This window comes from Ostrea edulis, chromosome 1 (assembly GCF_947568905.1).
Source record: "Ostrea edulis chromosome 1, xbOstEdul1.1, whole genome shotgun sequence".
Taxonomy (NCBI): Eukaryota; Metazoa; Mollusca; class Bivalvia; order Ostreida; family Ostreidae; genus Ostrea; species Ostrea edulis.
The window spans coordinates 102341038-102357034 of record NC_079164.1 but is presented as its reverse complement, the minus strand read 5'-3'; the positions used below and the strand labels follow the sequence as shown (position 1 = coordinate 102357034).

The following is a 15997-nucleotide window of genomic DNA, read 5'->3' as shown; positions in this document are numbered from 1 at the left end:
CACACTGATTTTGACTACGGATAGCTCCGTTTACCTGATCAAGATATGGAGCTCATGGCGGTGTGACCGGTCGACAGGGAACGCTTACTCCTCCTAGTCAGCTAATCCCACCTCTGGTCTGTCCAGTGGTCCGTGTTTGCCTAACTCTCTATTTTGTATTGCTTATGGGATTTGTGAGATTGATCACTGTTCGTTATCTTCACCTTTCATATATAGGACCATTGTCGGTTACCCAGAGGTGCTTCTAATCGATTCTCTCCATCATCTTGAGGGAGCGTGTGTGGACTCAAAACCGTGGTTTGCGACGATGCTATAGGACCAGAATCTGTTTTATAATACATCTCTTATATCTAAAGAACCAGAATCTGTTCTACGTATATCTAATATCTCTGCATATGGTGTTTATATATCTCAACTGATTCGATATGCAAGAGCTTGTTCTGCGTATAGTCAGTTTTTAAATCGAGGTAAGCTACTGACAAACAAGTTGATGGTACAGGGGTTTCAACATTCTCGATTGAAGTCAGCATTTCGCAAATTCTATGGTCGTTATGACGATCTAGTTCGTCAATACAACCTCGCATTGGGTCAAATGCTGTCTGACGTGTTTCATACCGATTGTTAAGCCGTTCTTGGCACACTGATTTTGACTGTGGATAACTCCGTTTACCTGATCAAGATATAGGGTTCACGGCGGGTGTGACCGGTCAACAGGGAATGCTTACTCCTCCTAGGCACCTGATCCCACCTCTGGTGTGTCCAGGGGTCCGTGTTTGCCCAACTACCTATTCTGTATTGCTTATAGGAGTTATGAGATTGATCACTGCTCGTTATCTTCACCTTGCATCTAAAGAACCAGTATCTGTTATATTATAGTTTTTCTTTTTCCGAGTGAAATGATATGATATGATACAATTGCATCGTGCTGCAAGTACATTTTATGTGACCCACATTGCAAAACGCAAGAAAAAATGCATCTTCAATGAAGTATAAGTTTTGTTTATTCTTGTAAAGTAAATGGACACACATGAAAAATAAATAAATAATTTAATATGGCTACACTGTAAAGCACACAAACACGCGTGACACACAAAACATAATCTGCATACAAGCCACGCTTTTAAAAAGTCTTTTCTCATACAGTCTTTTCAGAAAGGTCCGGAAGCAGACACGTTGAGTTTCATGTTCGAACACTCGTAATGTAATTGGTCCCCTGTAACTTTCGGCACACGTGACGATTTAAATAAATCAATTGTCAAAAAAGTGATGAAATGAAGGTCACAAAGCTATGGTAAATTGGTCCCTTTGTCTGGCAAATGTAATCTGAAAAGAAAGACAGAATATACAAACCGACCAAAATATATTGTGTGGAATGTTAGGCAGTTTGGTATTGATTACGAATTTGGTATTGATTACGAATTTTAAAAAAACAATTTACAGAGTACGTACATGTACAACAGGATGAGGTTGATAGCACTGTGGGTTTATTTGATTGGAGAGCTGCCACGGGAGCTGCCATCCATCCTATCACTCTCTATATCTTCATCCTCCATGATATCATCTTCGTCCTCCTCATCTTCAGCATCATCGTCAACATTGTCTATTTTATTATCTTGTGGAAGATTATCAGCGTTTTGATGATTACTCGGAAGAGGGTTGTCGTTGATGACGGGGATGCTGAGTTCGCGATCCGTTGCCTTGCCAATGAAGTTTCTGATTTCAGCGAAGTAAGATTCGTCCTTGGATTCTAGATCGGGTTCGGCAATCGGAGAGTCTCTGACATTTGGTCCCTCAGTTTCATGCTTCTTCAAGTGGCGATCCAGGTTGGTCTGTTGTCCAAAGCATCTATCACAGAGTGTACATCGGAATGGTTTTTCTTTGTTGTGAATGTTTCTGACATGTCTTTGTAGGTTAGAGGAAATACTAAATGACCGTTCGCAGTATTTACATTTATAGGGTTGTTCTCCTGTGTGAGTTCTAAGGTGACGGGTCAAGTTGGCAGATCGTGGGAATACTTTTCCACAAAACTTGCATCCATATCTTTCTTTTATTTTGTTGCCAGAGGGAGAATACGGAAAAGTGTCCGGTAGTTTATCCATCATTGATGTCAAACTTTTTTCTTCCCTTTCACGTTTTATGGTCCCAAATTGTCCCATAGCAGCAGCTACATAAGAAGAGTTGTTCATAGGAAAACGAGAGAATTGCATAAATTTGGAGGCTTCGTGGAGCGATTGTTGGAATTTTTCCTTTCCTAAGCGAAGATGATCCATAATAAGATTTGGAGTACCAAATTGTGGATAGGCATAATGGAGTTTGGAATCAGGTGTGGAGCATGGCATTCCAAATATATGAGTTTTTCTGGTATTTTCTGGAGGAGTTGTTTCCTTTGGAACTTTGCGAGTTAAGTCTAGAGGTTGTTCTCCTAATGGTCTCGGTGAAGCAGTAGAACTGGAGTGTGCAGGGGATGGAGAGCGTGATTTTGTCGTCTTGGATAGATCAAATGGAATATCTTCATTTTTCTCCTCTTTTTCGTTACTCGGTGAAAGTTGATCCCTGATTTGGGGTGAGAGTCGCTCGGTTTTGATGGGTCTCTGATGACTGAATGGTAACCACGGCTGATGAGAGGATCCTCTTGATGGTGATTTGGTTCTCGGACGTTTGGAGGAGCTGCTTTCGCTCTCTGCATCTGAAGCTGAACTGTGATCCGATTCACTGCCGGAGCTTAAAGGTGAATCGTTGGAGTTGGAGTTGACGGAATGACGACCTGATCCCTCTGCATGGCGATCAAACAAGTGGTCACGTGATGAAAGATGTGGGGGAACGACAGCTTTTCCTAAGGGAGAGGTCGGCTGTAGAGACATTTTCGTCGGATTGGAAGGTGACATTGGAGAGCTCAAGCCAGTAAAAGGATTGCTGCCTGGGAATACCGGAAAAGAGGCCCCAAGTGGAGGGTAGAATGGATATGGAGGACGATACATCCCCATGTACAGAGCAGGGTTCAAAGGAGATGGGGATGCTGCGCTTGGCAAGCTCAGTTGGCTGATCTTGTCGGAAGGAAATCCAAGGTGAATGCCATTTCGTAGTGCGCCTTCACAGAATCGCTTGTGTTTGCTCAGAGAGGTAACAGTAGAAAAGGCTTGTCCACAATCTTTACATTTAATCTGTTGGCGGCAGTCGGCGTGCATTCTCTTATGGCGACAAAGGTTGGAGAATTGGGTGTACGCCTTGAGACAGACTTCACATTGGAAAGGCTTAACACTGCTGTGGATATGCTGGTGCTGTTTTAGTCCGCTAGATGTCGCGAAGGTCTTTCCGCACTCTCCACAAGCATGACTTCTAGCGCCGACATGCTGAGATCTTATATGGCGCTGCAAGTTGCTTGGATCGGTGAAAATTTTGTCACAGTTCTCGCAGCTGAACTTCTTCAGTGAGTCGTGGGTAATCTATAAAATACACAAACATGAAATTACAATCACATAATAAACATGAAATTACAGTCATCTAATGAACATGAAATTATAACAATCCAATACAAATGAAAATACAACAATCTAATAAAAATGAAATTTCAACCATCCAATATTTTTTTCTCAATAATTAGGGGTAACGTTCCCAAAAACATTTATGTGGATACGTATATTAAGATCTAAACATCAGATCAATGAATTTGTGAAAAAGATAAGAAGGATGAAGCAGAGAACAATACCTGATGACGAATAAGGTTAGATTTCCATTGGAATGACCGAGGACACTGGTCACATTTGAACTCTCCTATGTCCCCGGGTTCTGGCGCCTCAGAGGAAAGGTCAGAGTCGCCATTCACCGTACTGTAACAAAAGTAGGAAGCATTCAGCAATACCATAATCATTCTATACATAAACATTTGACAGATAGTATGTTTTATGATCTTGTGACTTATAAAGAAAAATGCGATGTACTTTTTATTAATTAAAATGGTTAACCCGTACACGTAGAAAATCAGAGTCATGGTTGACAAAGTTCGATACCGGTACTATGTGGGCATCGCTAAGTTTGTTTGTTTGAAGATCAGTGATATGCATCATGAACACTTGTACTGCATTGAAGGGATGCTTTTAATTCTGACACAAGTAATTGGAAGGTAAAGAAACCGCTTAGCACCCATTAGGACGGACACGGATGAACGGAGCTTATAATGTAGCATCCTTCCATCCGAGGTGTCAACAGGCGGCTAAATGAGGTTGTGTCAGGCAATGTTTTAGGGAGATCATGTAAACTCTTGTAGCCGATAGAACAGCTAAGCGACTGTAACCTGACCCTCGCCCCTGTGTTTGTGTTTCTGTTTATTTTTCTGTCTTTCTGGAATCTTTTTACAATGGACCTATTCATGTCTTCAATCTGTGTACAGGGAAGACAAGTCGTGGACGTAGAGAATTCCTGCGTGAACACATGACAGGTGATTAAAGGAAACTCGTAAGTAAACGTTAACCAATAGCTGAAACTATACACCTGAAGGGACCACCTCATACATTCCGAGGAGTCAGCTCCGATAGGTCACCGGGGACAGCCTTTACAGGCTCGCACCGGAGTGATCCTCTCCCCCAAGTACTTATGGCGAGAGGATTAGTCGGTCATCGAGTCACGCGGATCTTTCCGAATCGATGATGTTCGACAATAAACAATGAGCTTTTTAATTTCCAATTTCATAATTATGATTATCATGTTTAGACATGGTGATGTTGAAAAACAAATTGTACATTCTGGACTCTTCGAACAAAAAAGATGCGTCACGTGATATCAGTGATGGACAAGGCAATTGGTTAACCTACAGGCTTTGGATATAAAGATTTTAAATTTTAACTGCGGATGCTTTCTTGCTGAAGGTCTGTCATTTATTTGTATTTTCTATGATTTGACTGGAAGGTTACATTCAGTTCGTGTATTCGTGTCCAATTTCTAATAAACTACCGTTTTGTATTGTTGATGGATTTTATCGAAGGCATCTTTGATTTTTTTTCAATTCACATAACGCGCTTATCACCACATAACTTCGATAACTTGATAAGATTATTTAACGTTTGGTGCCGAATATTTAGAAAGCAGGAACGACATGTCATTTACAAACTCGTTCAATTCTCCTTTGAATAGTTGTAACTTTATTTAACTTTACAGACATGAAAATTATCTCGTCATACATGCACAATGTTTTTTCTCTAGTTTAAATATTGGAGATTGTGCTGATCTGACTTATGATACAACATGACAAATTGACGTTCATATAAATCTGAATTTTCGTCCACTAATTTCCTTCTTTTAAAACTTTAAGTTTCCACAAAACTGTCAGATGGTGTTATCAGGGAACTTTTTTGTCTTTTAAGTTCCTATCAATTAGCCTGAAGTCGCAAAGCTGTTCGTGAGAAAATTCACGAATTGATATCTTTTATTTAACAGCGTATTTGAGGACACTTCAATTTGTGTTTTAGCAGACATAGGGATAACAAAGGGTGCAATCTTCAAACATTTCCGCCCCGTGATTTATGCCTGGGCACTGATACCTTGCATACTTCAATACAAACCCCGCCCAGATAGATTTATACAAACAGGACACTGGCATTTTGCTGCACTTTACATTTCTTTGAAAATTCAAGACTCAGGATTCTACAAGCCACGTGACTTTCACCCCATAATTGAAAATAGTGCCTATAAAATTTTGCAATCACAAACCTTTTCGAATCTCTGTTCTCCTCGTCTGAATGTTTGTCGATGGACATTTTCTGGTGGGTGTTCCGCAAGTTGCTACTGTGGGTACATGCGTAAGTCTGGTGGCGTGCTAAGGCGATTTTGGACCTGAAAACTTCACCGCATTCGCAAGGATAATTTGTATTACCTGAAAATGCAGTATCAAAGACACATTAATATCACTTGTATACACACATGTGGGTTGATAAAACTCTTTCTTGTTTGGTCTGCCTACACGGAAGAACTGAAGTAACAAATTTTGTGCGATTTTTTATTATATTAGAGTTTAACATTTCGGGATTAATTTTTTTTCTATCTCATTTACAAATAATAATCTAAAGGAATATCGTGTCGGCCACTGGTCAAACGTCAGTCGGAACCTCTCGGAAATCGACCCTTCTCATGACCTTAGACAGCCGCCGAAGCCAGGTCATCGCAATATCTTTTTGTGAACCCTCTTGAAAAAGATCTCCATTTTCTATTTGGTCAAAACGCATGAGAGAGTGGCCTGGGTGACCAATGTCCAGGAAGAATTTTTGAATAATTCTTTTGTATTTGTCTGTAAATGATATTTGGCCGAAATGGGTGACCAAGACTGACCCTCGGTCTGAACGTCCAGTTCTCTTTTTGTCCGAGGGTAAACAATATTTAGATGAATTCAAGCTACCGTTTTCGTATTACCATAATTCATAAATCACAGAGGCTGAGGCATTGTCTAGGTGACAGCTGATCTTGTCTTTGAGTTATAAAAAGTCAACTTGACCGAAAAGAAACACAAGGATAGTAATTATCTCCAACAAATACCCGCATTGTTCACCAACAAAGCACGTACTAAAAAAAACAAGACACTTACAGACCCTCACAAATGGTCCTAATCACAACGAAAAGAAAATGTCAGATTGAAATCGTCAAAAAGAAAATGAAATTGGATATTAAATATATCTTTTGTTGTATCTGGATTATGTCATAAAAGGTGAAATACGTGAAGTGATTTTCATTTCATCTGGCGTTAGTTTAATTACACCTTATGAATTTTTCTTCAATGTATCTGCTGAAATAGGCTACATTCTATCTCTACTCTGTCCAATTCACAATTCGATACTGTGGTCTGAGAACACCGGTACAATTTCATTTTCTTTATGCCTTGACCTTCATTTTGTCTTCTGGTGAACCGCAAATGTTATTCTGTTATAATTTCATGGGAAATTGAAAGTAAGTGGAAATCAATTATACTTCCTAGGCCTGCATAATGGAGCCGAGGCAATTTGCATATATTAGAATTGGTCTACCCTGTAAATAGTGCGCGAAAGCAAGAGTGCAAACAATGTTACAACTTATTACCCGAAAATGCACATCAAGAGATTCATCTTCAATTACTCCAATAAAAAATCTACTCTAGAACCCGCGCTCAATGTCAAGCGTTGGTTAATATGAGGATCTTTTAAAAGCATTTCCTTTAGATTGATTTATGATTTAATTGACGACTCAATTAAGTAATGCAAAGAATTTCAAAATATCATCTGTACATAGTCTGAAAATTGTCCGAGTTGATACAAGACAGAGCATATTGACAAGAGCTAAAAAACAAAATCTTCCTGGAGCTTAAGGAGACTTAAGGACGCACCCGGTAAACCAACGAGCGCAGGTTGTGGGGGATACATGCCCATTACAATGCAAACATCAAGGTGAATAATTATATTTCAAAAGTTTTTTTTCTTTTACAAAATATGGAATGAAATCGAATATATGTTAAGAAAATGATGAGTTCTTCTGAATAGATAATAGCAGAGACAAGATAACTTACTAATCGGTTTATAACCAGGATAAACCATTTTCTATAGCGGTATTCAGCGAGGACAGTATAATCCGGTGTCCGTATCGCACCCGAGCTCAGCAAAGCAGACCAGTCCCGACAAAAACGCATTGAACTTTTAATTGTTGGTCGAGAATAAACTCGCTTTTTATCATTTAGTTCTCGGTTTTGAATAATGTGGAAATATGTGGTGCTATCATTGAGACAAGATCATTAAGAATCTTTTAATGTTGGAAACTATAAAGGGTAAAAAGAATGGCTTTATTGGCAATTTAATTAAAGACAAATTTTGAATGATATGCCATGCGTATAGTAAGTAAAAGTTTTAAATTGTTTATTTTTGTCCTGGTGGGTGAGTTTTCAAAGGACTGATCACGACACTTGGCGCGCTAAGCTGATGTGTAATTATACATCAAAGATACCGGGGACTGAATACAAATATGTTTTTTTTTTAATAATTCAAATCAATATATAAAACATTTACAAGTACTATTTTGTTTGATTCAAACTAAGTAAATAGGAGGAAACTGTTACAACAACAAACTATCAGTTGAAAACTTTCTACAAAAAAAATTACTTAATTCTTTAAATCTTTAAATTTTAAAATAATTGATGACTGACCTTGTTCGTCCAGTTTGGAGAAATCTGGAGTGTCCAGTCGACATATGGGGTCCGACGGGTACAGAAGCATCTCCTCGCCGGGCAAAATATCTCTCATTGATTTATAGTAGATCTGAAATTAACGGAGGTCCTTTAATTCACTGGAGGCACACGGGGGAAAGTGTCTGTACTTTTGTTTGTTTGGATTTTTACATGACTTGGCCGCTGATTCCTATTTCACCTGTCATTTTACACAATACTTAAGGTTGTGCGTGCCCATCTCAGGTGGCGTAATTGACAGGCGGCATCAGCCAATGAAAAAGCTCCGTTTTGTGATAGATGGATTTTCTTTTTAAAGACGTGTATCAAGATTAGACTGACTACAAACAAGCTTCTGTGACTATTTAATTTGTTATAAAGATCAGTTTTATACAAATAGTATTTATATTTAAATCCAACTTTCTTTTTCTCGATTCTTTTTTTTTTTTTCAATTTGGAAACTAAAATAAGTTGGAAGTGCGGTAGGGCGGAAGCTGGAGAGAAATAAAAAATGTTGAGAAAGATACAATTTTTAAATAATCCTGCCCTAGCAGAACTTGGATGTAATTATGGCACTCAAGAAAAACACTTGTTCCGAAAAATAAACAGCTACTTTGTAAGTTGCTAGTACAAGAGGGTCCCCAATTATATCATAAGCTGTAGTTTTCCATGCAGCATCGACACGCTTTGTCGGCGAAGATAATAAAAGATAATGCTATACTTTGATATAATATCAAAACAAGAAAACATCTAGCTCGTTAATTATTTTCTATAAGTTACACAATTTATTATCTATAAATAAATCTTCTTTTTTTTTTTTCATGTGAGCATATATAGAAGTTTTAGATTCTAGTGGGTTGGGTTTTTTTTTTAATTGAGTTTTCATTTAAATTCTTGTATGATATAGAATACGACTTCATATTGGGCAGACCTATATTACAATTTCCAAGCTAAGACAAAATGATTTATGTTTACATTATTTCTCAACATCTTTTAAACATCTTACCTGATAAAATTAGCCATTGTTAATTTCGAGAGATGACTTTTGTCCAATATATAATGAAATATGATCGCCTCAATGCCACAACAAGTGTCGGAAGACCCCAAGATCATCACCCTAAACACTTTCAGGTGTAAAAGTGACACGCCTTGAAATGATTAGTCAAAGTTCCCTCCCCAAGCCAATAAAACAAAAATTGACCTGACAAGCCGCTAACGGACTACGGTGAGTGAACACGGAATCTCTCCCCCTCCTGCCGAGCTTAAAACACATAATTAATGTCTAATTAGTTATCAGTTTGAATGCTTAAACTAGAGAAACGGTTTTAATCGTGGATTAAAGACCAAATCCCTTCGCATAAATTGATGTGCTTGTATGACACTGCGCCTTGATGTTATTTCACTTCATGTCAAATTTGATTAAACGAAAAGGATAAGATTGATTATAAATGAAAATTTATTTTGACACAACATCCAATCTCTTCATTGTCGGACAAGGGAAAGATAATACATTTTTTTTAAATTATTGAAATCACCGTAAATTTCCCTTTTCTTGTTCAGCATAAAAAGGTCATAATATTAATGTATTTTCTTCATATTGATCCTAAAAATAGTTTGTCAACATGTTATTAAATTTTGAACGTTCAGGAAACTAATTTCTTAAATAAATTTGAAATTGTTCCACCATATAACCATAGAAACTGAAAACACCAACAAGAGAAAGGATAGGGGGAAAATCGGAGCTAATTTTGTCATAAGTAAGAAGAAACTGAAATTATCACTCTACTTGTTTTATCTATGTGTTCCGGCAGTATGGATGATAATCAATTATTTTCACGATAAAACGCACGACCATTGTAATTTTCTTATGCATAATCAATATAGTTTCTGTATCATTATGACACGAGACGTGTGTCCGAACAAAACGTGTAAGGATGGCACGTAAAATTCATAATTATTTCAAGACAAGAATAGAATTATTAATTCGTTAAGCTGGTTTTTGTTTTATCCAGAGTATGACACAAAAATGAATTATAACATCATCTAAATATGTCATAATCAAGGAAATCAGAAAGCGCAGCACACACAAAAAGAAATCTCATTTTAGAATTATAACATCATCTAAATATGTCATAATCAAGGAAATCAGAAAGTGCAGCACACACAAAAAGAAATCTCATTTTAGGGTCCTTCAAGAATTCACATTAAGCACCACTCGTAGAAAACATAAAAAAGAAACCAAAGACGGATGCAATAAATCCGCCTTATCTTTTGGTGCCATCTTCTCAGCTCCGCGGGATGTTGTTTAATTTCAAGAAAAAGAGACACACCGTCTTAGAAGCTTCTCTCTCACTAATTTACTGTGTTGTTAATACTCTCGCCTCATTCTTAACATAGCTTTTTCCTTAATGTTGTTAAATTATGTGAAACACATGGTCTGGCGTGTTATCCAAATACAACGAGCAACCGCGGGAAATTTAAGAAACACTTTCGTTGTCCAAATTATTGGAATTTAACATCAATTTACAGATGTTTCACTATGACAACAAAATGTCATTCATCTCCAAAGTATGCAAAACTTGTACACAAATGTCCATTTTCTTTTATGATAATGTTCAATAGAACTTTTACCACTTAAAAAACGCATTATAAAGCAATCGTGCCATATTTTACACAGTTTTGCAATTTGAAATTAAAGTAAAATCATATGCTAAGCTAAATAATATATTCATTCAAAGATTTTGAACTTACATCTTCCTCAATCTGAACGGCCATCAGATTCTGGTTTTCCAAGCGTGTGCAACTCCGTATATATTTCATCCAATTTCCGGTTCCTGTTTCACTTGCATCAATCCACCCTTTTAGTTCTCCCTTTTCACTCAAAACCTGAAAAATGAAAGAAATAAAGATTTAATTTTTCTCGAACAAAAAGGCATGTTTGATACTATGCAGGGTTACATTATATTTGTAAAGCCTCTAAGAATCAAATATGATTTACATAACAGGTAAAGGTAGGTAAAGGGACAAAGGTGAGAAAGAAAGTATTCACGAGGATATTGACAAGACTGGCCACCTGTAACGTGTTTCTTTTTTGTTGATACTAGAGGACACTAGCCATTTGCCGTATGTATACGAGAGAAACTCCTCCTCTCGTAGTTTAATCGGAGCGCTGACTTGCACCGCTATCTACACGCAGTGCTGTAGCCAATCAAACGCGGTCTACATGATAAAATTATTGCAATGCATGATAGACAACGAGAAAAAAGTCCTCGGCACTTTCTCTTCCTATATTGATTTTAGATGAAAATTTTAAACCATTCGTAGAAATCATTTTCTTCCCATTTATCTAACAAAAGAAGCACATCAACTTTCGTCTATCTAATCATTTTAGTTTACAGATGTTATTCATAGGTATTTTCTGTGACAGTATTTCTGGTCAATTTATTTGAATGCCTTTCTAATACACTAAAGAATACAGTTGCGTTTCGACAACTCTGGTGCAACTGGCCCTCATTTCTCTGCGGACAATAGATGTGCAGCTGCTTCTGTTAGTGGGAATTATGAGAAGTTATCAAACCCTCGTTATCTCCCCTGATGTCCGACGCAGCACCTCTACAACTTCACTCAAGCTTGAACTACACAAAATTTGCTACGTTTTAGAAACTTCTCCTTTGCTGATTAAGTCGTCTTATTTCTGATTTCTTGCACCTAATTCTTGCAGACCACCGTATTTGTAAAAAGCAACATAAAATTAGGAGAGATTAGGCTGTGTGACACTACCAAAATTGTAGCACCTGTCCTGCGCGGCTCAATACGATGCATGCAGACGAGAGATTTCTCTGTTCAATACATAAATAACTCTCACCTGAATGACACTATTCTTTGTTCACCCGAGTTTACTTTTTTATTGAATTATTTCTCAGCGAAGGCATCGAATCGAGGCGGATTGAACATTCATTTAACTTTCGAAACAATTTGGATCGACATAATCAACCATGGCTGGGCAGTGATATTTGAAAGCTCATGATGCAAAAATGTTGATGATGAATATATGAAAGGATAATACTAAACATTGTTAATTGTGTGGACCTAGTTTGTCATCATTTGTAAATGTTAGTCACTGCTAATGATAGAAATTGTCCTTAATGCAGTCACACACCGGGAACATCCATACGCTGACATTTTGGAAGCAGAGAAGAAATTGTTGTTAGATCATCATGGAGAATTAAAACTAGATTTGAGAGATAATTCTAGCTACATACACTAATTAGAAAATAGCATACTTTGCTCTCGTATGATGATGCAAATATTTCCCTATTAACGAGTCATTTGCAATTTTAACATTTGGTTGTGTTCAGTCCTTGCAGAAAAACGCTTCTTTGACATCTGTTCGTGGTCCTTATTAGCTCGATTCTCGAGAAAACTTTTAAATCTTTAATTTCCGCACCTCTTATATTCTTTTTTAATAAAGAAAAATAATCGTTAAATTATATGAATTACAGATGTTAATATTAATGGTGGCGTGACCGTGTTGGTTCGACTTTTATCATCAACCATTGCTTTCCATGTTTGATGGTGAAAATCCGCTCCAAGACACGCATCCCACCGCGTCCTCGTTCACTGTCTTTTCTCATAAAATATATAATTTCTAAACATTTACAAATGTTTCCTATTAAAATGAAATTGTCTGCATTCCGCTGGAGACAAACGCCTGGGAAAATCTTCCCCTGTTACGACACACACTGTCTTCGCGCTTATCTTCTACATCATAAAGCCTCCAAAAACACAACACTTTAAAGATGACATAATGACGGCGACTTGTATGGGGACTGAATAAAGATGACACCAGGGCATATTTAACATAGCGTTTGAATGAGATGGCCAGACTTGAGAAGCTGAAATGACAAAACTCATTCATAGAGACTTCATCTTATTTGTCTGTCTTTGTGAAGTTGACGAATGTTTGGGCAATGGATAATCGGCCCATTGTGTCCCCCAGTGGGTCAGTGCTAACTGTATCGCTCGTCTTTTTTTCAATCATCCAAGTAATGGATGACGGTTTATATTCTATCCTTCATTCTAACCTGCGGTCCTTCACATTTCAGTGTGTCTTATCGGAGACCTGGTATTGCGGATCCACTCATTTTTTTTATTGTTAGTTAGAATATTACAAACTTATCATCAGATATATCGCGATTTATGACGATGAATTAAAATAGATAAATGTATACATAAAAAATGTTCCAAAATTGTTTTTCTTTTCTTTTTCCTTTTTTTTAAATTGACTTTATTTTTGGCGGGGTTTTTTCTCGTACGAAACACTTTTTTAATTAAAAAAAAAAACCTCATTGATGTGGAAAAAATGCATATCCACATTTTTTATTCAATTTTTCACAATATTTACTGATAGAAGATACGAAGGACATTGTTGTTTATGTTTTAGAAACTCCTGCAAACAAAATCCAGGAAACAGTTTAGACTAAAGCTTGTTTATTTTGATGAAGTTGAAGGATGATCATATGGCCTACGATAAAACGTGTTTATTTCTCAACCCTGAGACAAAATCTCACGATGTAGAATATCTAACACGTGTTAGCAAACTCTCGGAAGAGCGCGGGGATTCTTAATTGTAAATGAAAATATTTCACAGACGTCTACTGCAACCAACTGTGATGGCACTAATGCAAACAATCTTGTCATTTTTTGAAATATGATTTTTAAACAGAGAAATTAATGGAACGTCATCACTTGTGTCGCTGATTGGCCGGCCTTCAATCGCCACCAATGAAATGCAGCGAAACAAATTGCGCTCCGGCATAAAAACTTGTCAAAGTTTGATTCCTAATTTTTTTTTCTTTTTTAAATGATACGCCTTATAGAATTGAAAATTTGAATATTTACTTTTAATTTACTTTGTGTAACTTTTTTTTCAAAAGTTAGTCATTAAAAAAATAACAATCTAAATAGAGTGACATAGCACTTTGTAGAAGCCGCAAATGAACCATCCGAATCATTATACGTGAACATCAATGCATTCAGTTCACACTGTCTATTATGAAAAAAGAATTCTGAACTGAAAACTTTTCTCAGCAGAGGAAATAATTATGTGTCTTCGTCATAGGAGATGACATATTGAGAGATCAGAATTCCGCAGATGAATGTATTATTAGATACAACACGAAGCGATTACAATCCGGTCAATTCTAAAAATCCGGGTACCGACGATTAAAGATCAATTTAACAACAGAATTAAGTATCGCAGAAGACTTGGGTCAAACGGTATATTTTCTTACGTTAGAAATTAAAAAGATTATAATTTTTCAATTAAGTTCCATATAAATAAGATGGGACGTGAAGTGACAAGAGAAATATTCAGTAAGCTAGATTATACATCCCTTCCATTGTGATTTGACAATGACGCGCAGAAAGGTCTGTACTGGGTGCCTCTCGTCTGCTTATTGAGCGCGCGAAATTCGCTCCTCCCCGTATCTTCTGTTAACAATACGACGAACATTCTTCCGCGGGGTCCTGAAGTTTGTTCACACACGAGAACGGAGGAATGGGAGGACGAGCCCGACTTAGTTCCTTTGTCACACTTCAATCGCTCACCTCTGGCTTCCATAGGATCTCATTATTATCCGAACATGACATTTGTGTATTTAATGGTATCATTAAAGTTTTCAATTTTTAATATATTTCTTTAGAAAATCAACTTTAATAGAAATGATGTTGATGACGAGTATTATATTTTTCCCTCCATAATTCTGACACCTGGCAATCACTACTCTGTCTTTGCTTCTTGTACTTTAAAGGGAAAAAAATCGGATTCGTCTCAGAAATAGCAAGGTTTATCATTGTTAACGTGAAAGTACCATCGGAATAATTCTTAAAAGTTCTTAATCTATTTTATAAAGTGAATTTAAAAATTTTGTCTGTGACATTTTCTATTTACTCTACGCTGGAATAATATTTCCCCCATTATTATCATTATTTTATATTCCATGAAAACATAACCCTGAGATACATTTTCATCTGAATGTACACGAAGATCCGTTTCTATATCTCTGAGGTTTTTATCCTTCGACACGCCTGCACGCGGTGACTTTGGATTGTGATTTTTTTTTTTCAATACTCTACAAATCTCCATAAAGCGCATTATTGAGAGGAACCTTTCGAAAGATTAATTATATAACCCTTCCTCGGACTCGCATGGACTACACGTTTTGGATTGTTTTTGATAAGGCCGCAAAATTACAAATTTAGAGATATTTAGAAAATGCATAACCCGTGGATGTTTTCCTTCTCATCTCATCATACAGTATGTGCAATCGATAGTAATATGCAGTCGTAATGGCAATTTTGTAGATACATGGTATATCTTATAATTTGTCCTCCGTCGCGACAAAATCTCTTGTTATAATGTCACGCACTGTAATGAACCCTTCCAGCGCGTTCTCCGCGATAAGCAATCACCCCAGCACGGGGTTAGATGTCGAGGGGATGCTGCTCTATGGGGATATGGCATGATACATCAAATCAGCGTCCCCCTTCTTCCCGGGGTCCCGACAATTAGCTTGTTGACAAATCAAATTCTCTTGTCGCAAATGCTCTTCGGATCATCTCATTTCTAACGCCCTTTAAATGAGGATCACAATTTCATATTAACATATTTCGTTTATTAGTCATTTAAATCAGTTTTAGTTGAAAAGGTACAAGACTTTCATTAAATATTTTTAAAGAGGATCATTTTGCCGTTGCCTTAAGTGCAATAAACACACGCAATATAGAAATGTGAACACACGTGTCTCAGTTCAACATGTTGCATGA

The 15997-nt window shown here is 37.0% G+C and overlaps 1 protein-coding gene across 5 annotated transcripts in view; it reads right to left on the bottom strand.

Moving 5' to 3' along the window:
- Positions 1-983: 983 nt before the first annotated feature.
- LOC125669143 (histone-lysine N-methyltransferase MECOM-like) overlaps positions 984-15997 on the bottom strand; it is a 37435-nt gene continuing 22421 nt past the window's right edge. Inside the window, exons 1-7 of one of the 5 annotated variants that reach the window (XM_048903601.2) lie at positions 11244-11341; positions 10922-11056; positions 8153-8264; positions 5704-5866; positions 3707-3827; positions 1450-3443; positions 984-1323 (exon numbers count right to left, since the gene is read on the bottom strand). In XM_048903601.2, coding sequence (XP_048759558.1) covers positions 1485-3443; positions 3707-3827; positions 5704-5866; positions 8153-8264; positions 10922-10990 — 2424 coding nt within the window. In that variant the 5' untranslated portion in view covers positions 10991-11056; positions 11244-11341 and the 3' untranslated portion in view covers positions 984-1323; positions 1450-1484. Of the gene's footprint in view, positions 3444-3706; positions 3828-5703; positions 5867-8152; positions 8265-10921; positions 11057-11168; positions 11342-15997 lie in introns of those variants that run through there. The other 4 variants (XM_048903607.2, XM_056141539.1, XM_048903594.2 and 1 more) reach the window with 4 other exon arrangements.